This window comes from Sciurus vulgaris, assembly GCF_902686455.1.
Source record: "Sciurus vulgaris genome assembly, chromosome: 4".
Lineage (NCBI taxonomy): Eukaryota > Metazoa > Chordata > Mammalia > Rodentia > Sciuridae > Sciurus > Sciurus vulgaris.
Window position 1 is genome coordinate 154,090,847 of NC_136464.1, and position 23,137 is coordinate 154,113,983.

The 23,137-nt window shown below is 39.7% G+C and overlaps 1 protein-coding gene across 3 annotated transcripts; it reads right to left on the reverse strand.

Annotated features, from left to right (window-relative positions):
• Nucleotides 1-1,152: 1,152 nt before the first annotated feature.
• On the reverse strand, nt 1,153-22,167 carry SERTM1 (serine rich and transmembrane domain containing 1). 3 transcript variants are annotated; one of them, XM_079137411.1, is made up of 3 exons: nt 21,999-22,167; nt 21,232-21,478; nt 1,153-4,043 (listed from the first exon to the last, which is right to left on the reverse strand). In XM_079137411.1, the coding sequence occupies exon 3, from the start codon at nt 3,855-3,857 to the stop codon at nt 3,534-3,536; it is 324 nt and encodes a 107-aa protein (XP_078993537.1). In that variant the 5' UTR covers nt 3,858-4,043; nt 21,232-21,478; nt 21,999-22,167; the 3' UTR covers nt 1,153-3,533. The 3 variants fall into 3 exon arrangements, with proteins under 3 accessions (XP_078993537.1, XP_078993538.1, XP_078993539.1); XM_079137412.1 differs by having other exon boundaries at nt 22,023-22,150; XM_079137413.1 differs by lacking the exon at nt 21,999-22,167 and adding an exon at nt 21,606-21,797.
• Between the last annotated feature and the right edge of the window lie 970 nt (nt 22,168-23,137).

Here is a 23,137-nt window from a genome sequence, read left to right on the forward strand (position 1 = left end):
GGCCTCCTCCCAGACTCATCTTCCCACACAGCCTGGTGAGGACTCGCCTGAATAACTCAGGCTATCTGAATTCTGAGGGCATGCTAAGAAATTATAGAAAGTGCTTGGATTTTATTTGGAGTGCAGAGGTAATCCATTGAAGGACTTTAAGTGGGGAATTTGTTTAGGAAAGATCACTCTAGTGGTTTTGTGAAAAACAGACAAATGGACAAAAAGTCCTATCCAAAAAGGGATGCTAAGGGACTTTCTAATGGAGAGCAGAGGGTGGGAAATGGCAATAATTAGAAGTGGGAGGCAGACCTCAAGACAGGGAAACAGGTCTAGAATCATGCTCTTCCTTGAATATTCCATACTTTGTGTTGTTTTCCTTTGGACTATTGGATAGTCTCACTCAGTACACAATGTAATATATATTTTTTCTCTCATGAATCCCATCAGTTATTCCCACTCCTCTAGTCTGCTACATGCATATCATCTTGTAAAAGTGGAGCTGTGGGAAACGCAGGGAGGAAGCAGCAAAGAGATGGGACCTTGATCAAATCCCATTTCCACTAAATCCATCACAACAGTAGCAGCTTTCCATTTCCAGGAGGGTGGCCTGCAGTTCACTTTCTAGCAGAAGAGTTCCCATGAGGCCTGTGAGCTGGGGGTGGGGATGAGAATGCCCACCTTGGAGAATCGCAGTTAAGCGGACAGTGGCTGAGAGGTAAGACCCGCCTCTCTGCAAGTATGCACAAGCAGCAAGTCCGAGGCTTCCGCCATGGGTACCGGGCTGCACCACCTGGGTCCTTCTTAAAGACATCCATTCCCTGGCTGCACTCCCGGAGGTCTGGCAGTGTATTTTGCAAGCCCCCAGGTGATTCTTCTCATCAGGGAAACGTGAGGTTTACTGTCCCAGAGGGAGTGACGCTTGCAGACTGGTAGAAGTCAACATTTGGGTCACACATTGACCCTATTTCAGAGAAGACACACAGAAAAGGGATGATGTAAACAGCTACATCTAAATCTACCTACGCCATAGACGTATAGACATAGATACACTGTATAGATAGAGATATACTTAAAACTTCCAGGAAAAGCATCCTCTGTAGGAGAGAAGATTGCAGATTATCTCATAAGAAAGAAAAAAAAAAATTAGAGAAGAAACCAGGCTTTCAATGGACTCCACTTCTTTATTTATAAACCCATCTTCCAACCTTTCTGAACTTCTTAAACAACACAAATTCATCTCGAGTTGTACAATCTGTTACCTTGGCAAGCTGGTAATGACAAATCCTATTTTCCATTTTGAATGTTGCTCCTAATTACTCCACTTAACATAGAGAGCAAGAAATTGTGTGGCAGGAGAGGGGTGGGAGTGTACTTGCAGATTTGATTTGATTTGATTTTTAAAGGAATTTTGCTGTCAGAAGTCTTTATATCTCTTCCAGAAAGAAAGGCCATAAAGTTCCCCCTTAGGAGAGATCATAATCAGATTTTACTGTTCTGTGGAATATGTGTCCTTTTACTTTTTTAAAGTCACTTCACCCACATCACTTTTCCTCTCAACGACAAAATGACACAAGAATAATCGAAAAGAAAAAGTGGCATCATAGATGCCTCTGTACTCCTGTGTGGCTTTCACACAACTTTCAACTAGGAGCATATGAAAGTGTGTGTGTGTGTGTGTATGTGTGAATACACACAATACATATATATTTATATATACACATCCATGTACATACATACATATACTCAGAGAATGCTACTACTGATCTAAAATAGCAGAGTTTCTCTAGTCCAAATTTTGAACTACATAATGCTTTAAATGGCAGCAGAGGCGAATTTTTCACTGATTATACATTTTAGGGCAGCAACTCTGTGCAGGTTCTATGGTGTTTGGAATATCTGAGTAGTTAAACATGTTTAGATTAAAGCGAAGCTTATGGATTTAAAAAAAAGAACAGAAAGAAAGAAGCTTCTCATCCTCATTACCAGTCCTCAATCTCTCAGCATTTCAGAGTGACAAAGACAGACCCCGGAAAATGGTGGATTCTTCTTCCCATTCTTGTGACTGTAGAGTGCTGACTGCATTGTCCAACCCAAGGATGTGTTGAAGCTCCACTTCAGATCGCTAAATGTTTTGAGTCAAGGGTGATTCGGTTGCCATGGGAAGGCTGGCATGTTGGTGCAGTGGCTTCCGCAGATAAAGTTCAGTGTTTATGCTGTGGGCCATTTATTTTTCAAATTAAATTAAGATTCTTACTCTTAAGAAGCTGTAGTGTTTGCTCTGTCTTGCTTTTCAGGGCAGCTTGATTTCTTCCACATTCTGTGCCGTCTGTCCTTACTTTGAGGACCCCCCCCCTCCAAGTTCAGAGGTACTTGACTCATCACATGTGGCAGCTCCGGGCATAACTAAAGCTCCCAGCAGGGACAACTGGAGGGTCTAGAATTTTAACATAAGCTCATATCCTGGAATCCTAATGCAGAATATTCTATTCACATACAATAACTAATTGTCAGACATATAACATTCACAGGGTATATAAAAACATGTATATCAGCAATTTAGTCTCTAAGTTTTGCAACCTAAAGTGAATGAACAAACATTTGACACCTCAGAGACTTAATATAATTCTGCACTAAAATTATAAAGACTAAGAAGCTGAATAAAGGAACATACGTGACTGCCAGGATTTATGACTGTACAAAATACAACTAAATGCATATTTTCCTTATGTTTAATTCCCACTGACAGAAACTATAGATATAAAATAAAAAATTCTTGGTGTCTCTTCTGGTAGTTCTCTTAGTAATAATGATTATCACAAAGAATTCCACCATTGAGGGCTATTAGAACTTCAACGTAAGTAGAAGAAAAAGCCCAGGAGGCAGAGATACATTACAAACTGCATCATGACACGTATTTGTCTTTCTATTCAAAGTTAAACTCTTCCAAAACTTTCCTAAATGACATATATCTATCAATAAATGTGACTTTCATTCATTAAAGTGAAATTAAAGAAAACATCTAGTGTATTTTTACCCCCCCCCCCCCTTTTAGAAATGTTACACATTAAATCTAGATTGACTCACTCTTTTTCTTTTTTTAATTTGGTGTCTCTGCTTTATCTTTCAAGTTTGGAAAGTATCTTCTTAATATTTCAATTTTGCCAGGTTCTGCTAGTTCAGTTGATCTCGTGGTTTTGTAAGAGAAACAAAGTGCAAAAGCCCATACCCAGCATTCACTGAGAAAGCCTTTCAGTGAACGTACAACAAAATGCTGATCAACCTCCAAGAAGCCAGCTCCGGATCTGTGAAGCGGTCTGTGTGAAATTCTGCACCTCCAAGTTTGCACGCACTTCTGTCAGCATCTGCTTCTCCATTCAAGAGTGAAAAGCATCATGGAAGGAGAAAAAAAAAAAAAAAAAAAAAACAAAGAGGAAGGAGGAAAACAGGTCTAACCCAAAGGGGTCATTTCTTTCGTGACTCAACACTCCCCATAAGGGAAAGCTCAAGCTGCTGCTGTCACTTTTAGGATTCTTCCACTTTCTTCAGGATGAAAGGTTTGAAAAAGTGGACCTTTGGGAGGAAATGCTACAGACTTCTAAGTTGGTGAAAGAACTTCCAGCATCACTTGGGTACTCTGGGTAGGAGGAGCTGGAGGAGATGATATTTTTGAGCCTCTGGAGGGCAATGATTAAAAGCAAAAGCAGAAATGCTAAAAGGCTGAGGAATATGGACACATAGATGTAGACATTGGACAGGTGGCCTGAGGACGGGTCCACCGACGTGGACAGCGATGTGGGAAACAGCTCAAGGAAAGTTCCATTCTCCACACTCCCTGCAAATCCAGATGAAGAGTCAGGCTCAGACATCTTTATGAAGGCGGAGGAATGAGCAGGTATCTTAAAGTCAAATTTTCACGCAGGGGTTAAGAAGGACAGAATGGGCATTGTTTTTGCACGTAGCCTCAGCAGAAATGATAGATTGGGAAATCAGCACAAGAAAACTTTTGGGTTTTTAAACAAAGGCAGCAGCAGGGAATCAGGTGTCCATCGAGACTGCAGAAATAAAAACAAACAACAACTTAGTGCGTTTTTTTTTTTTTTTTTTTGGAAATGCCACATTTAAATCTAAGTTTTAGTTTTCATTTCAGTAAGGCTTAATTATAAAACTCACCAGGAAAGGAAAAGAATGAAAGAACTCCCCTAGGAATAAGTACTGCTTATGTCTTTATATTACAAATGATAATATAAAGTGAACTTTTATTTTCCTCCATAGTGCAGTAGGTGCCAGGTTTCTCTAAAGAACTAAAGATAAAACATAAAGGAAAATATATTTCTGATGTGCCCCATCTGCTGTGATTTCAACAGATGCTTCAAATGAATGCTCTGGGATGAGAACCCAAGAAGCTCCAAATCTCCCTCCTCCAGAAAATTAATTCTGTACATCCTGGAGGCCTGTAGCACAACTGCTGACCAGTGTTTCCCTCTAGCACATGATGAAGAATCCCGAACACACAAGGGTGCTTTGGGTGGATGTTCACAATATGCTGATTTCTTTACACAAATTTTCTCTCCTGGAGATCAGGGGACATTTCTATTTATTTTCTTTAAATGGACTCACATAATTTGTTTTAGATACTTCAGGCACTGAATTAAACAAAACAAAACAAAAACTGTAGCCCACCTGGAAGAAAAGCAAATTGGATTCCCTCTGAACGGTAGAGAGAGGACCAGTTTTGCTGTTAAGAAACAGGTTTGAGGTCTGAATTCCCTTCATCTTTGAGCAGTTGGGTACACTTCTCACAGTTCCTGAGCTTTACTTTTGCCATTTGAAAAATGGTTCAGCACCTGCCCCATCACCTCATGAAGATATTGGACATGAAAACAGTCTGTGAAGTGCTATGTTTGGACCAGAAGGAGGTGTGCGTGAGAGTGTGTGTATGTGTTGTGTGCACACTTGTGTGTGTGTGAAGGGAAATGCCTTCCTTTTAGCCAGGTGCAAAGGAAGGCTCTTTGCTGTGTTCAGTCTGTGAGAGAAGCAGTCTGAGGGAAGAGGTACCCTCCAGGTAGAAAACTCTAGAACCCTCTTTAAGTCCAGAAAAGATGCTCTTCCTAGCTCCTGGCACTAGTTCATTTTGTGTCAAATTCTAAAACTCATCTCAGGCGTGGTGAAATGCTAACGGTAAGATATCCACTCTGCCCCTGGCTTTCCCTTACTACACAATAGCTGGCATTTTATCTTGAGAATCTGCCTTTTCCTTCTCCAGATCTAATTAAACAGCTGATTCTTTGAGTGGCTGGCATTTGCCACTGTGGCTGGAGCTGAGCAGCACTAATGATCCCTTGGAAGGGAGGCCACTTCAGAGAGGGCCGTCCCTGTAGGGTGTCACACAGAGTAATGAGTTTTTGTGAGCTCCTCAGAGTAGGCCAGGGACAATGTCTCAGTAGTTCCTAAAATAATTTGACTCCTACTCCTCATTATGCTTTGCCTGGTGATTTTAATTTCATTAGGCTGTTACAGGCTTCTAACAACTACTTTTTCTATTTTTTTAAAAAATAATCACAGTGGAACTGCAAATGTTTTACACTGACTTGGCAATACCAGTCTTTATACAGCATATGAATGTTCTAGCCGTTCTTCTTTAGGGAATATGGTGAAGTGTCTCAGAGGCAGCATGGTGTACAGAAGAAAAAAAAAAGTCAGATAGAAATCTAATTGACTGAATCAGGAAAAAAGTGTTCTGGTACAACCAAAAATCAGAAAAAAAAAAAAAAATGTTCTGGTACAACCAAAGTGTAGCAGAGGAGATGGAGAAACATAGATGCCAATTGATTTGATATGAGTAACATTTGTAATTAGAAGATAAGCCAAGGATTTAGGCTTCTGCCCACCCCCAGTCCTCATACCATCTGGTCTCAATTTTCCTATTGTTTTGGTAGTAAGAATTGTACACCATCTTTTTTATTTTTTTTAACATGGGGAAAGACGGTAAGCACTATGTTCCTCTTGTTTCTCTGGCAGGTAAAGCAGTAATTGTGCCTATTATCATTTTGATCTAGAAAGTCCCCCCCGAATTATATGTTGAAGGCTTGGTCTCTAGCTGGTGGTGCTATTGGGAAGTGGGAGAAATTTTAGAAGGCGGGGCCTCACTGGAAGAAGCAGATCTTTGCAGGTGTGCCTTTTAAGGGTTTATTTTGACCCTGCTCCAGCCCCTTCTGCTTCTTGTCTGCATGAGGTGAGTGGTTTTCCTCTGCCACACCCTTCAACTATTACTGCTCTGATCTACCTTCAGGCCAAAGCAATGGAACCAGCTAACTATGGACTGAAACCTCTGAAACCATGAGCCAGAATAAACCTTTCATTCTTTAAGTTGTTTTTGTCAGGAATTTTGTCATAGTGATGAAAAGCTGACTAACATAGTGCCCATTTTGTAGACAAGAAAACTGAGGTGCAAAGATATTGTGATTAACTCAGGATGCACAGTAAGATAATGACAGAGAAGTAACTAGAACCCATACCTGAACCATGTTCTTGGTTTTAGCGACTGTGATAGGAAGAGGGAAATCACAGAGTTGGGTAATTAGTTCCGATCTGCCACTTACCTTGGGCAAACCCAGAGCCAGCCTTGAGAGTTCAGTTTTCCTGCTCACACAATAGTAATACTCATCCTTCCTACCTCTCCAGGTGGGCCTGAGTCAAGAGGTTGCTTTCTGGGGTGGAACTGGAGGCATAATGTCACTGTGCCATCAGTAAGTCAGTAGCAAAACTAATAGCTGGCTCCAAGACCATTTGCTATGACAAAGGTGTCTCCTTACAGAGTAAATATCCAAGAGTACTTTCCCACTTCCTGAGGCCCACATTTTCCACCATACATGAATTAGTTCACAGAAAACAAGGTGAAGAGGATTTGGAGAAAGCATTTGATCTTCTTGGCTTTGGAAGATTGGTAGAAAATAAACAAGAGAAACCTGTGTCTTTATTTGACATTTCACAATTAAATATCCTCTCCTTTAAATATCCCTTTCCAATGTTCCAGATGTAATATCATTTCCAGACTTCTTAATTTAAAATGACAGCTACACAAATTTCATTTCATTGTTAAACTCTGAAACAATAGAGTGTATCCTTTGTCAGAGATGATTTTAATTTGCCAACATTAATTCTCATTTCCTTATTGAAGCTTAAAAATTGAACTATCTTCTTTCTGTCTGGTGAATGTTTTATTTGACAGTGAATGCATAATGCTCAGGATGAACCAAACTGTATATGTTTAGGTATTGTGACAGGTGGCACTGTGGGAATGAAATCAAATGAGTGTTTTGGGATGCTGCTTCTTGGGCTCTTTCTCTCAGACAAGGCTTAAAGAAAAGAAGAAGAAAGAGACTTCATCTCAAATGCATAGCCTTGACCTATCTTGGGCCAGCGCCAGCAAACTCTCATTTTGGGTGACACCTGAAGCCATGCAGGATTTATATATATATATATATATATATATATATATATATATTTTTTTTTTTTTTTAGCCATCCTCAGAGAGTGATTTTTGAAAAAAAGAAAAATGAGACATCTGAATCACAACATTATAAGTGAATATCTGTGGAAATGTTTTGGCTCACGGTCAGCCAGCTTTCCGTTTCTGAAATGAAGATCCACAAAAAAGCAGTGACCTACTAAGTCGAGGAGGGATGTGTAATCTTTCCTCGTGAGCTCAGTGTGTGGGGAGCTGGAGAGGCTGCACAGAGAGGGCAAATATTATTCCATGTCACTTAGGACCATGTTATCATCCTTCCTAGAAGATGGAAGCTTTCTGTTATGATTTGGAAGTGAGGTGTCCCCCCAAAACTCCTATGTGTATGCAGGAATATTCAGAGGTGAGATGATTGAATTGTGAGAACTGTTACCTAATCAGTTCATCTTAGTCTGAATGGACTGGCTGGGTGGTAACTGCAGGCAGGTGGGGCATGGCTGGAAGAGGTGGGTCACTGGGGGCCCAGGAGGGGTTCATCTTCCCTGTGGCCCCTTCTCCCTTTCCTCTTTCTGCTTCCTGGTTGCCATGAATGGAACAGTATTTCTCCACCATGCCTTTCTGCCATGACGTTCCACCTCCCATTGGGCCTAGAGCATTGGACTTGACCATCTATGAACTAGGACCCTAAAACTAGGAACCCCAAAATAAACTCTCTCTTCTAAGTTGTACTTGTCAGGTATTTTGTTACAGCATGCAAAGTCGATGCTACGACTCTCCTTCCTATAGGGTGTTTATGAAAATTGTAATGTTTTGCAAGAACAGAGGCATACGTTCTAGCATGTACCTTCTCCCTTCATTCCTTCTAAAAGGAACAAATACTGTCTGGCTCTCTTCTCAGAGTCCTCTCTCATAATCAATGCAAGACCCATGGCAGAGAGACAGCATGTGGGCAGAGCCATGCATGCCACAGCCTTGAAAAAGCCTCTCTCTTTTTAAATATAGTTTTTAGATGTTGATAGACCTTTATTTGATGCATTTATTTATGTGTGGTGCTGAGAAGGGAACCCAGTGCTTCGCACATGCTAGGCAGATGCTCTACCACTGATCCACAACCCCAGTCCAGCCTTGACTTCTAAAGCACAGTATTTTATAAAACTCAGCATACTGGTCTGCTTTAAATGTGGCACAACCTTGAGAACGTCATTCAAACATATCTCTATGTGAATAATAAGTATTTAAAGTTTTTTCTTTATTATTGTGAAAAACTGGGACAAGCTACTTTGACCCCTTGCAACATTCTTTAAAGAATGACCTAACTGTTACGCTCAACAATGTCACATCAACGTTTCATCTAGGAGTCTTACTGTGCCACACTCCTAAAGGTGGTCTCCCCAAACCATCAGGAATGGTGCAATAAAGAATTAACATGACACAGCAAAATGCTTTTTACAGCACACAAATGTAAAATTAGATAAAATAATGTAATTAATGGTTTTAGATGATTTATTAGCTCGCTTTCTTTGAGGAACACATAGAGACCACTATTTTCAGAATCCAGAAGGGAAATTATCACATCTGAACCAAGCTGTTTTTAGCTTATTAGGAAATAGCATGTTTTATATAAGACCTTGCAGCCGTTCCTTTAGCCTTTGCAGGATTATCTTTTCTCCTAATGCTTTCTCTTTACTTTGGCCTTTAAGGTCATGGTGGATAAGAGAAGATCGGTATTGACAGTACAGACTTCCTCCCACCCTCTCTCAATGTACATCTTCATTTCAGGCAGTGACAAACATTGACCCCTGGGCTTGGAACAGCAAAGAAAAAAAAAGTTTATTGTTTTCTAAGTTATCCTAACTCTAAGATGATTCAGTCCTCCACATATCTGCCTGTGTAAGAACTGGCCTTACTTACCAGTTCAGTGCTTTGGGAGAGTAGAATTTCATGTGAGCTCTCGTTATGATTCCTCCTATCAGTCCAGTGAAAACCAAAACCAAGTTCAGGGAATAAACTGCATCTCTCTGCTATCACACATTGAGCTAGAGGGTCATCTTACCAGAACTGCCTAGCAGTGGAGGTTCTAACTAGCACATCGAAATTCATGAATCTGGACCAGATAATGTAAGATGAAAAATTAAAATTAGCAGTCTTCTTTACCTATGGTTCAAACAAATGATCAGAAAATATAATCTGAACGTTTTCATTGTATTTTGGTGAAAATTAGACAAATGATAAAACAATAGCTTGGTATCAATGACTTATTTTCCAAAATAAGTTCAAGAGCAGGTCATTAAGTTGCTCTGGATTTAATCCAATCTTCTGTCTCTCGGTAATGACTTTTGATGACCTGGAATAACCTCAAACTTTGCAAAATAATTTCTCATCAAAACAACAACAGCAAAAAGTGAAAAGAAAACACACTCAGTATTTTTATATTAGACAAGTTATTTTGTCCTAATTATTTAAAGATTAATTATCCATTAAGGTATAATTTGCAGAATGTTCACCTACACTTAGCTCGATACATAAAACAGTAGATTGAGTAGTTTAAAAAACACAAGAAAGCATTGCAAAAGGGAATGTGAATATAACTGGTTTGACTTCTACCTGTTCAGTCTCAAAAGTAATTATAGGTATGAGGCCTTTCATGTATATAATGCTGTTTTTCAGAAAGGAAATCAAACTATTATTCTTAATACATTTTTAGTATATTTATAGTCCATGGGAGAGTTTCATGTCCAAATCACTACCTTAGCAAGAAAATTATTTTTAAAATATATGATCATAGACTTTTAAACTTATAAGATTTTAGAATCAGATAGGTAATTTAAGCAGGTTATTTCCTAGATAAAAAGAAGGATGTTACAAAGCAAGTTCCAGGCATAGCATTTTTATGATTCATTCTCTCTCTCTCTCTCTCTCTCTCTCTCTCTTTCTTTCTTTCTTTCTTTGTGCTGAGGGTCAAACTCAGGGCCTTACACATGTTGGGCAAGCACTCTACCATGGAGCTACACCACCTGTGTGCATTTTTATTATTCTTTTAGGATATTTAGGAATCACCAAGAAGGGGACTTCCTGTATTGGGAGAGACTGGGCCCATTGTGGCTAATATAATTAGTCTAAATCAAAACGAGAAAAGCAGCAACTTCAAGGTTGAAGGCAGATGAACCAGTTAACAAATAGCAGAATGATAAAAGTCATTTTTAGGGAGCAGAAGAAAAGGTCATTGGCTAAACGCTTCATTTTCAGAAAAGCAAACAGTTCGAGAAATAATGATTTCACAATCTCAGGGAAGGTCGTGATGAATCAGTGGGAGTAAAGAAGGTATAAAGCAAGACTGGTCTTTCAAGATGTTACAGCATATTTAATGAGGGAGTTTGGGCTCTATTCTCTCCCTACACCCAGCTTTGATCATTGCTGATATTTTAGAAGTACATTCACAAAAAACACCTTATTATTCTCAGAGCAGCTAGAATTAGTTAAATCATAGCATTCAAATACAAAAAACTTGCTTAGTTTTAGCAAGACTAGGTGTGTTTTTAAAAATTCACATTAAACTATGCTGTTGTGGGAGAGTGGAGTGATGTCTGTTCCTTTTCTGTTGCATCTCATTTTGACTCTATAGTTAAAATAATTTGTATCCACTACATATATTTTGGTCCACAACTGCTTGTAACAGTTTCCTTATCTAGTGTGATATTTGGAAAGGCTTTGTTCTTGTAAATTTACTTGTGATTGTCATAAGTCCCTGAAATTAAAAAAATTAAAAATCCTGGGGCTGGGATTGTGGCTCAGTAGTAGAGCACTTGCCATGCATGTGTGAGGCACTGGGTTTGATCCTCAGCATCGCATATAAATAAATGAATAAAATAAAGGTCCATCAACAATTAAAAATATTTTTAAAAAATTCCCCCTTTACCTGTAAACTACTAGCTATCCTTAGACTTTCTTTGAGCACCGCCAAAACCCTTCTAAGGGAGCAAAGAAGATCTTGGAAATTTGGTTGTGCTATAACCACTGAAGAAGTTCACCCTAAATCTAAGCAGCCACCAGTCACTGAACCATTCAGAATAAGGGAAAGATAAGAGATGATGTCACTCCCTCCCTACCAACATCACTCATTTCTTGTTTCTACTGCTTCCTCCCTCTATAAATATACATACACCTCAGTTCATGGCCCATTATCACCTTGATCCTTTTTTTCTCTCTATTCCTCATTTCATTTCCCTCTATTTCCCACCAGCATCCAGACTAAGGTGTGCAACAAGGACTTTTTGGTTTGTATGTGTTCCTGTGAATACCTGCATAAGTGTATATGTGTGTCTTTCCAACTTACAAGAACAGATATCCAGTAAACATTTGTTTAACTCCATAACCGAGACCCCTAACTTCATTTCCACTGAAATTATCTCCATGATGAGTCGCAGGAAAGAGAGAAATGGAAATTATCTAATGTATCCAATTCTCTATTTTTACCCATAACACTACACCAGACTCTAAATACCATTATATCTCTATAAAATCAAGTGTATAGGCACAATCTGAAAAAACAGTCATAAAATTGGTGGTCTGAAAAGAACTTCAGTATTAGCAAAATAACTAAGAAGGCCACTATTTATATCTATCTCCATTGAAAACTATACTCATATATTTGCTTGAAGTAGGGTGCTTTAGAAACTATTCCCTAAAAATGGACTGAAATATCACAAATATATCCCTGTATTTCCTAACAGGACCAATGCTCACAGAGTTTTTCACCTAATAACATTTTAAATCTAGGCACAGTGTTTACTTGAATTAATGAACCATTATCTCTCATAATATAACTACAAATAGAATCCGAATTGATTACAGAGTTGGTAAATTGCCCATCTCATGTGAATATTAGTCAAGTGTTTAGCATAACATATACATATGAATTTTGCCAAATATATTTTCTCATTCTTCCAATCCTCTATGGCTGACATTCAAAGTATGATGACACTTTCGAAGCAAAATAGATATTTAAAGAGAATAATGCTTAGTAATTGCTGGCTTAGGCAGGCTTAGTTTCGGACATTATTTAGTAGTCAGCTGAATGTGCAGAGAAAGAAAAGTAAGATGCAGATTTCAAGATTTATTGCATAAATGCAATGCAGAAAATCTTCATGGATCTTGGATCAATTAAAAGAAAAACCAGTTTTGTTACAAAGGTCAACATTTGAATATAGACTATATATTAGATAATTGCATTTCCTAAGTGTGGGATGAGAAAATGTTTTTGTTCTTGGGAAATATATGTTGAAATCACTAACTATAAAGTCTCATAAAATAAGCAACTAACTCTGAAGTGGTTCAGTTAAAATGAAAAAAAGTATACATATACATATGTACACAAGCATAGCAAGAAACTCGATAGAGCGAAAGTGTCAAAATGTTAACAGCTGGTAATGTAATCAAAGGCTACATAGGTGTTCATTGTTCATATTCTTGCCACTTTTCAGAATGTTTGAAATTTTTCCAATACACAAGTGGAGAAAATGAATGATTCCCAAGGATTTCAAGAAAATATGCTTGGATAATGTGCACTAAGCCAGTCAAAACATAAGAAGTTTCTGAAAAAAATGCAAGAATGAAAGCAGAATTCTTCAGTAGTATCAGAAAAGTTCAAATACTTGCTGATACCATTAGCTCAGGATGCCTACTAACTCACAGGTACTTGTAATAAGGCATTGCAGGATGAGTTAAAAGAAGTTTCATATGGCCTAGAAACTGGATCCACGGTGATGAGAGATGCTGTCTGAAGACAGGCACAGTGACTCACCAGTTATCCTTATTCATGACTTCAATCCTGCTACCTCCCACTGGACTCCCGGATCAAGGAATCCAGTTATGCTCCTCTTAATCGTGTTGAGAAGCATCCAAGGATATTCCTCCTGCAACTTAAATAACCAAAGGTAGGGGCTTTGGCATCATTATCAGTCCAGAGAGTAGTGTTCCAATAAAAACTAAGGAGTAAAGTGCATGGAGAGCCAGCAATAGCCAACAAGGTTTGGGTTCAAAGCAAAGACCTCGGATACGACAGCAACTGAAATTAAATGCAAGTGGGAGGCTTTATCTAGGCAACAGAAGTGAGTATGCAAATAGCACAGAACTCTCACTTCTTACAACTCATAACTAGCAACCACATCCTGGATCACCCGGGTTTAGGTGAGTTCTCTGACATGGCAAGAGGCTAAACTTGTCCCCATAAACTCCAGCGTCAGAATATTTTGAAATAGAAACAATAAATCATTTAGAAATTGAATCCATTCATTGCAAAATGCAGATATCAGTGAAAAAAATTGGGAGCATTGATTTTAATAGTGCTTTTCCTCAATCAGACAACAGAGTTTAAAGCTAGGTATCCTCAAATGAGGAGTACCAGATGAGTCCAAGACTTTAGATGAAAGTTTTAGGAAATGCCATCCCTGGGAGGGGACAAAATGCTCTCTCAAGGTGGTAAAAGAATTCGTTTACCAAATCCAGGTGGATGAGGAAAGGCAGGAAACAGAGGATGCTATGTCCATCAGAAAAGCATGTTCCCAGGTGGGGTTTCTCGAGGTCCTGCTAATCCTTGCTGTGGACAGAGAAGCAGAGCTGGCCTAAATGTTCTCTCTTTCTCTCATAGGAGACACAGAAAACCCCAAAGTCTGGCTAACAAAGAAAATGTCTGCATGTTCCTCCTAACACAGAACAAAACACTATGGCAGGCTATCGGGTATGGGAGGAAAGCAAATCCCCAACAGCCTGTTGTCAATTTAGACAACTCAAGACCAGACTCTGTCAAAGACAATATGGAAGCAATAAGCAAGTGTGGGCTCAATTCTCCCAGAACGTATTCCAACTTAGAAATGCAAGTAGGTGAAACTGAAAAATGATTTAGAATTATTGGTAGAAAACAGACTGCATTGGTGACCTGTAGAAAACAGTCACATATTCTCCTAAAAATATAAATAAGTATGGTGTTACTCAGGAAATCATGAGTAATCTTTTTTACAAGATACCTAGCTTTGACTTTCTCTTTTACCAAGGTTGAGCTCTTCACCTTAACATTTAAGGTTGTGTGCTGTTTTTTTATTCAATTGTGGAAGTAGCCTTGCTCAGAAACACATATTCACTTTTCATTTGCTGTTTGTACATCTACTCTTCATTGATAGATTTCAGTGGTGTGGTCTGGGATGTAGGGACCTATCAGGCAAAAATCTGGTGGGAAGTAGAGGAAAGGGGTGTGTATGTTGGGGGTGGGCATCCCCAATTCACTGTGGAATGGCACTCTGTCTTCAGGACATGATAGGAAGAAAGCAAACCCAGGATGCCTTTATAGGAGAAAGAAGATCTAGGCAAACCAGTTTGAGAAAAACACAACCACCACCGCAATCACAATGTAAGTGAAAACTGCCAACATTTATCTAATAAAAAGCATATGCCAGTTCTGGATGGGGGTGTGTGTGTGTGTGTGTGTGTGTGTGTGTGTGTGCGCGCGCGCGCGTATTCTAAGCTTTGCAACTCTTAGTTATTCTTATTCCTCCACCTTTTTTTAAAAGATGGAAAATTAAAGTTCAGAGAATACAAAGGCCTGCCCAAGGTCACTCAGTCACTTAAAGGCAGGGATGGAATTAAAATCTATGTCTCCATGTTTCCAAATTCTATGTTCATTATGTTTCTTCTCTTGGAGGGTTAGGGTTCAAAAGGGATAGCTTTGAGGCATGTAGTCTTTAGTGCAGTTCATGAAATGTTTCTGATGCTTCTCTTTCTAGACATGTTGTAGGGTCATATGTTCCTACTCTCTCTGAATTTAAGGTAGGTGACTAATGAAATGTAGGAAAAATGGCATTTGTCACTTCTAGATAGAAAATGCAAAACCCAGTATGAGATTTTCACATCCCTTCCCTCTGCTGCAATAATTGTGAAATTACCTGCCTATCTTCTTTTGCATTCTTGAATGATCACAGTGAGTGCCTTCACCTCTTGCTGACTCCACTGACACTCAATGTCAACATTGAAAAAATTTCTGTTGTTTTAAGCCACAAGTGTTTTGGCTTATTTGTTATTGTAGCATAATCTACCTTTTACTGACTAACATAAGATCTCACTGTACTGTGACAGCAAAATTTATGACAGGTCTTCAAGTATTTATAAAGAAGTCAAATTCTGAAAAGCTGAGAGTTGCATGAATTGTGTATATTATGTCTTTAAACGCTCTTGTGACACTGGTGAGAAAGAAGGTTTGAAATGATGTTTGGTTAATTTTCACTTTATGTGTGAATTAGGTTTAAAGGGATAAAAGTTAGCTACTGGTGGAACAACAACAACAAAAAAACATATTCCCTGAGTAGCTGGAATAAGATGAGCTGCTACTGTATAAGGATAATCTTGACCAACTGTCACTTAAACATGCACATAATGGTTTCAGGTGGAAATAGGTGACCAACAATAAAGATATTGACTAACTCATGACCCCAAATGGAAAGAACAGCTCATTGTACAATTAAGGGTCAATGCTATTGCCTTTGGTTAAGAAAAGTTGTATTCTTTGATGCATTCATTCATTCAATAAACACTTGCTAACTATGTACCACACCCAGATGAATAAAATATTGCCATTATATGCATAAGTCTACCCACATGTAAGTTTTACAGTTTCCATCTTGAGTAAGAAATCTAAAAGACCTTTCTTACACTAATGACCTCTATTATGTGTCCCTTATTATCTGGTTATAGGCTCCTTTTCCAATCTCACATTTACCATTGCATTTAAGAATGATGATCCAGGTATATTGAACTATTAATAGTTTAATATCCTAATCATTTTTAAGTACTTATATTTAATCTTATAATCCCCACTTACTTTCTTCATGCAAATTGCTAGCTCTTTCTTATGTATTCTCAGGACTCTCTACCTTTCTATGGTAGTGTTTTTTGCATCTCATTATACTTATTATATGTGTTTACCTGTTGGTGTAGTTTGATAGATGGTGAACTCCTAGAAAAGAGGACCAACATTTCATTTACTTTTCTGTCTATAGACTAGTACAGAGTACAGCATAAGGATGAGCAATGAGCATTTGTTGGATAGGTGCATGAGTGAAAGATAAAAGAATGAAGAAACTTGCAATTCTATTGGAGAAAAAGCTCATCTTTGGTCTAGTCTGACAAGTAAAAGAATATTTATTTATTGAATGAATGATCTTGCATAAAATCATGAAGATTAATCATAAGGGTAAATAATAAGAAAAAATATCAATGGACCTTCCACAAAGTTTATAGATATTTTAGCTACAGCAATAAAATTAGTAGTTTCAGTTTCCAGACAAAGTTCTGCTCATACTTTCTTATCAACTAGGTGTGTCTTTCAACAATATCCAACAAAGCTGAGATTTCATTAGGATAAGCATTCAAGACACTTGAGGAAGAGATGCAGGAGTAAGCTGTCAATTCTGCAATACAGTCTTGTGAACATGGCTGGAGGATTACAAAAAATGTATTTCAAAGAGCACAATAAATATTAAGAGTTTACCATAGTGAGGGCTGGGGTTGTAGCTCAGTGGTAGAGTGCTTATCTTGCATGTGTGAAGCCCCTGGGTTTGATCCTCAGTACCACAAAAATGATAAATAAATAAAATACAGGTCTTGTGTCCATCTACAAACTGGATAGCCAACAAGAGGAAAGTAGATGAAAACCAAGCTATTCAGTTTCTTCTGTTATCCAGTTTTTCCTCTATTCAATTGATTAGTACCATAAAAATCTGTGCAAATCAGGGCCCAAGGGGCTAATTTAAGATCAAAACTGACAAGGATAATAATGCAATAAGGGGGAAAAAATGAAAGATCATGGACTAGTTACAACTTTGACTAGCTAGTTATACTAGACCATCTTTGCTGGCAAGGAGTCTTTTCAAAGTCTGAGAACCTCATCCAAGTCAATATTAAGTTAAGTTAGTGCCCTTAACACCTGTATCATGGACACCAAAGTCAAAAAACTCATAAGGGATTATTAGAAATGACAGGTGCCAAGGCATATGAGGGGCATGACAGAGGTACTGGTAAACATTTTCTGTTTTGAGCTGGATACTATTGACTTGGATACATTCGAATTGAACATAAAAATTACTAATTATGTCCTTATGATTTGTGTATTTTTGTACATGAATGTTAATTGTCAATAAAAGATTTTTACAGGTAAAAATATGATGTATTTGCAACTGAATGTTGAAGGTGGATTGGTTAAATAAACGATGGAAGAATTATACAATGGAGTATTCTGATGCTAGCATAAAAGGATTATATTTTTCTAATATGGAAAGATACCAGACAACTTTTATTGTCTGTGGTTAGGTCAACAATGTAAGTTTTAGAATATTGTATAGAATGATTACATTTTTGTAAGACTACAATAGCTCCTGCTACACACATATGCACAATTGTGAATACAAATACAAAACAAGACGTTATGTACCATGCTATTAATTTAAATGTCCTTTTATTAGACGTTAGTATTATGGATGTGTCAATATTCTGTTGTGTGTGTTTCTGTACTTAAATTTTGATACAAAGAATGTTTATTGTTTTATAATCAGAAAAATAATAAAGGTATTTTCATTAAGAAATAGAAATAAAATTTAATTATAGCATACACAGTGAAATGCTCCTGGTTTTTAAACCCAGAGCTCTTTCCTCCTCCCTTCTCCTCCTCCCCCTCCTCCTCCTCCTCCTCCCCTTCCTCCTCCTCCTCCTCTACTTGCTTCTCTTTCTATACTGGCAATACTTAACACAAACCTTTGAAATGGCTCATTTGTACCGTTTCTTTCAAAGTTTAAGATTCTAGGGCTGAGGCCAGAAAGTCTTTCCAATAGAGCTTAATTGTGCTTTGAGTTAAAACTATATTTTACAGGAGGGTTTGAATGTTCCATTTAAGAGACAAGAAGAGTATATCCAGGTGTTGTAATCCTGATCACTGGGAAACTGAAAGTGAATAAGAACCAAAACCCATTTAATGGGCAGCAGTTGATAGATTACCAGGCAGTTCTAATCAGTACCAGACTACTGTAGCAAATTAATCAGGAAAGCTGCTATTTTGGATTCCCTTGGGAGCTCCCTGCATGACAGGAGTTAGTGTTTTAACCATGGGTAAGTCATTCCTGTGTTTCTGAATTTGGAGCCAGTTCTTATAGCTATTTGTCTTTCTGTTCCCCATCAGAGGTTGAATTAAGGTCTGTTACCTTCTTTTTAAATTATTTTTTAAATAGGTTTTTAGTTGTAGATGGACACAATACCTTTATTTTATGTATGTATTTTTCTGTGGTGCTGAGGATTGAACCCAGTGCCTCACACATGCTAGGCAAGAGCTCTACCACTGAGCTACCACTGCAGGCCGTGTTACCTTCTTAAGTGACTCATTTAACAACTATTATACATTTGCATTTTCCAGACTCTTTCACTATTGTCTACAACAATATCAGCACCAAGAATCAAGCCCACGAGACACATCGTAAACCTGACTGACTTATTTCACATCTAAATATAAACTAGTAGATGGGAATTTAAGAGTTAGGAACTCAGGAAATATTAATGACATATATTGTTCCTGATACAAATTGACAGCTTTGAAGCATTGAAATTTGGCTAAATTGTGCCATTTCATGCTCAGAGATGACGTTAAAGGTGTGTGTGGCTACTTGAATGCTCAGAATTTCTCTCTCTTTAATTGCCAAACTTAGTAAAGGATAAATAATGACTATATCCTGATTCCGAGTGTGAACATAGTGTGGTCATATACCTAAGGAACTCCTGAATGAGGCATTCTGTGTCAGCATACTGAGCTTTTCAGAATACTATATTCTGCAGACACATCTCAAAAATCAGAATTAGAACTGAATGGATCACAGAATTTGGCTCAGTCTCCTATATCTTGCACCTGAAATGGCTAGTGAATGCACAGATAGGTTTTCTGAAACCAAATTAAAGGCCGAGCCATAAATGCATACCAAGGACTTCTTCATCTAAACCTCTGGCTTGAATCTTCTAGGTATATACTAAAAGGAATCCTGCAAATTCATGCACTTACAGTTTGAGCTACTCCTTTGTTGGATTGCCCATTCCATTAAAGGCTTTATTATTCTTTTCTTGTAGTTGTCATCATGAACAACAATAAAAGTTTATGAAAATCTGGTCTGTGATGACTTATATTTATATAGTAATATAATAATACAATATATTCATATTTGTCTCTTCTAATAATGAATTAAACATAAAATAATTTTACGAAAAAAGAGTATTTAAGTACAGGTGTGGGAGAAAAGTAATCCCAGAGAGAAGAGTTATCATTAAATGAGCTCAGACTTGATCTAGAATAGAGGCTGAATTGGAGAATTTTGCCTGTGATGGGTTAATCTTTCATTGTTATAATGAATATATAACTCCAAGTTTACTTAATGGCAAGTATGCTTAATCATGCTTACCAATCATCTCTGTCATCCCTCATCTACCCTCATTAAAAAAGATAAAGAAGAAAGAAAAAGAAATTCAAGAAACCTGCAAATAAATCCTCTGGTGGATTTATTGCCACACACGATCACACCATCATTTATCTCTTAACTCCTGATATGCATGTGCATATCATAAACATCTAGTAAAATCTGGTGAACTGAACTAACCAGCAGTAAGGTGAACAGAATGGATCTCATCTTACATCAGGTTTCTTTAATGACAACACTGAATGTGTATTGAGCATCTCAAAGCACTTTGACATAGAGGAATAATAAGTAAGGTATCCAAACTTGAAATACAAAAACATAATAATCCACCCACTTTCTGGAACTCAGAATTTCCAGACTATTTCTTTGGTTGTCAGATGGGTTGCTATCCCCACCATATACAGCATTTGAAGGTGACTAGGGCATGGCCTGAGGGAGTTCTATCAATGCTGCCTGTGACAAGGCAGCTACATTCACATGCACTTTACAGAAAGTCACTTGCACTACTGATCAACAACAACTGCTGATTATAAAGGATGCTGTCCTGCATATGGTGGGGGTAGGGGAAAAGATGCTTCTCTATTTAGCCAAATGAAGCATATTTAGTTGCAAAAAAGGTATTTAAGAACCTCTCTGGGCCAGATCATAAATAAGGCAAAACGCCCAGATTAGCTTCATAATTAAGCAAATTAAATATTATCTTTAAAATTACTTAAAAGAGGGTGCATGGGGCAAAAAGACTGCATGAAGAGGTAAGTCTTTTAAGAAAAGACAGTCTCTTATCATGCCTCTTTTCCTGTGAACAGGCTGTCGTCTGAACAATGAATCTGGGAAATTTGAAGTGAAGCGCACCAGAGGAGAAACATCTTGGGGAGTGGTCCTCGGATCAGTAGCAGAACAGTAACCACTGCCCATTTCCCCGCACTCTTCACCTGTAATGTGGACCATACCAAAATGCGAAGGCTTTGAGACCTCCTCTAGCCATCGGATCTCATGATCCAGCACAAAGAACCACCGAAGTACTTACTTTAGCAGAAAATTTTCCGAAGCAAAATTAACTGGCAGAGGAAATGAAGGACATTAAGAAACAGACCTTGTCTCTGGAATCTGACACCAAACCCGAGCTCTCGGGGCATCTGGCTGTGGAAAACGCGCAGGCAGTCCCCAAACCTGGTACTCAACAAGATATTTCTGTGAATGAATGGGTCTTTGTGCTCCCTGGCGGAGAGCACATAATATACCCCCTCTTAATAAGAATTTAACAATTGCCCGTAATCCACGCACCTCGGCTGGGAAGCGCAGGATTTCAGCGTCTCATCAGACCCGAAAAGGGGAAAGATAGCTGGTGCAGTTACTTGCTGGGTTTTCACAGGAACTCGGGGAAACCACAGCTGGAGAACGAAAGCTGGGAAAAACTTCTCCGAATCAGGAACCACTTGAAGACTGGTGAAAAGCCTCACACTGACATCATAAGGCGTAAAGTCAGCGGTCAGCGTGAGAGTGGCGATTCCCAGGGAAGGGACAGCTGATCCTAAAAATGCAGATAAGCGTAAAACAAACACAAGAATAACGACCACACACATCACCAAGGCCAAACAAAATGCAGCTAGAAATACACTGCGCAAAGTGTAAAACTACACTTGCACACAGAAATCAACCTTTTGTAGCGGTGGGCTCCAGGGCAGACCTTTCCGATCCCGCTGTCTGAGAATGAGGTGGGTCATCCCGGGGCCAAGGACACTGCGTGCCGGCCCCTCTCGGCTCCGGCTGTAACCGGAGGAGTCTCCCAGAGACCCGAACAGTTGGGCTGCAGAGGCTGCTCTGGAACCCTAAGGACGCAGTCAGCCACGACAAGGATAGATTTGGGAGGTGTTCCCCAGTAAGGTGCGAAATCTCAAGGAGCCCAGAGTCTGGGAGGAGTCTCCGGAGGCCAATGGACCCAAGGCCGCCCTAGGTGAGGAGTCGGGGAGCGCCTCGCGCTCAGGCACTGGGTGCGTCTCGGGTCCCCACTCTGCCTGAGCTCACTGGCGGGTCAGGAGCCACTCACTGACCTGCGGGTCGCGACGCGAGCCCACCTGCGCCGGGCTTTGTTGTTTCGGGTGGGGCGGCGCCCCTGTCTCAGCGATTCGCGCCCGCAAAGCGGTCCACGGGAATCCTGTGCACAGGGACACAGAGCGCGGCCGGAGCGCACGGGCGGCGAACGCGGCGCGAGTGGGCCCGGGGCTGCGAGCTCTGCCCAGCCCTCGCGGTGTCCCTCCGCCCCTCCTGGTCCTCGGAACCAATGGCTGCGATCGGGGCCCCATTCCCGCCGCCCCCCAGCCGCTGCTCTGGCTGGCGCTTGGCGCTAGGACAGCACCCCGCTCTGGCGAGGGAGGAGCTCGCGCCGGGGCTGGAAAATCCCGGAGGGCGAGGGGGCGTTTACGCAGGGAACCCCATCTGGGGAAGACAGGTGTGCTGCAGTGAACTTTTATGGGGCGGGGGTGCAGCTTCTTTGGGACTCAGGGGCCTCTCTCGGCAGGCGAAAGCATTTACTTCTTGCCAAGTTTCCTCTCTTGCATCTTTTACGAGTCTTGCGCAGCCCCCACACTCTCGCAAGCCCCGCTTTGACTGAGCTGCGTGGGGGGTATCACCTCATCCTATGATGAGCTCCACCTCAGACCTTCCTCATTCAGCGCCCCTTCTCACTGTCCTCTGATTACTCTGCCCAAACGTCAGATGAATGAATAGGATTGCAGTTTCTATGGCTGCCAGTGATAAAAGTCCCTATAAGTAACTGGCATAGAGAATCTCATATCATAAAGGAACCTCTGGAAAAGACGTCCTTAACTGCTGTGCCTCATTTTGGAGACCAATCAGCTCTTCACTCCACACTCTATGTCTCTGTATTCCTGTTTTGTTTTGTTTTGTTTTTAATCTTAACGATAGTCTTGGCTCATTTGATGTCTGAGGTCTCGTTCTCTCTGACACTCCACAATCCTGTTGGCTCTGTGGCCTAAGGAACCTGAGCCCCTGGGAAATATTAGTGTGGCTCTCTTTTCCTTGATCCCTAGTCTACCTTCCTCTGCTGTCTTCACCCTGAGACCTGTCTACCTGTGGCCAGGAAAGCAAATCAATATAGAACCACGCTACCCAAGTCTCGGTAACTATTTACACTTGCACGCAGACTGCCATTCACTACTATCGGCTCCTG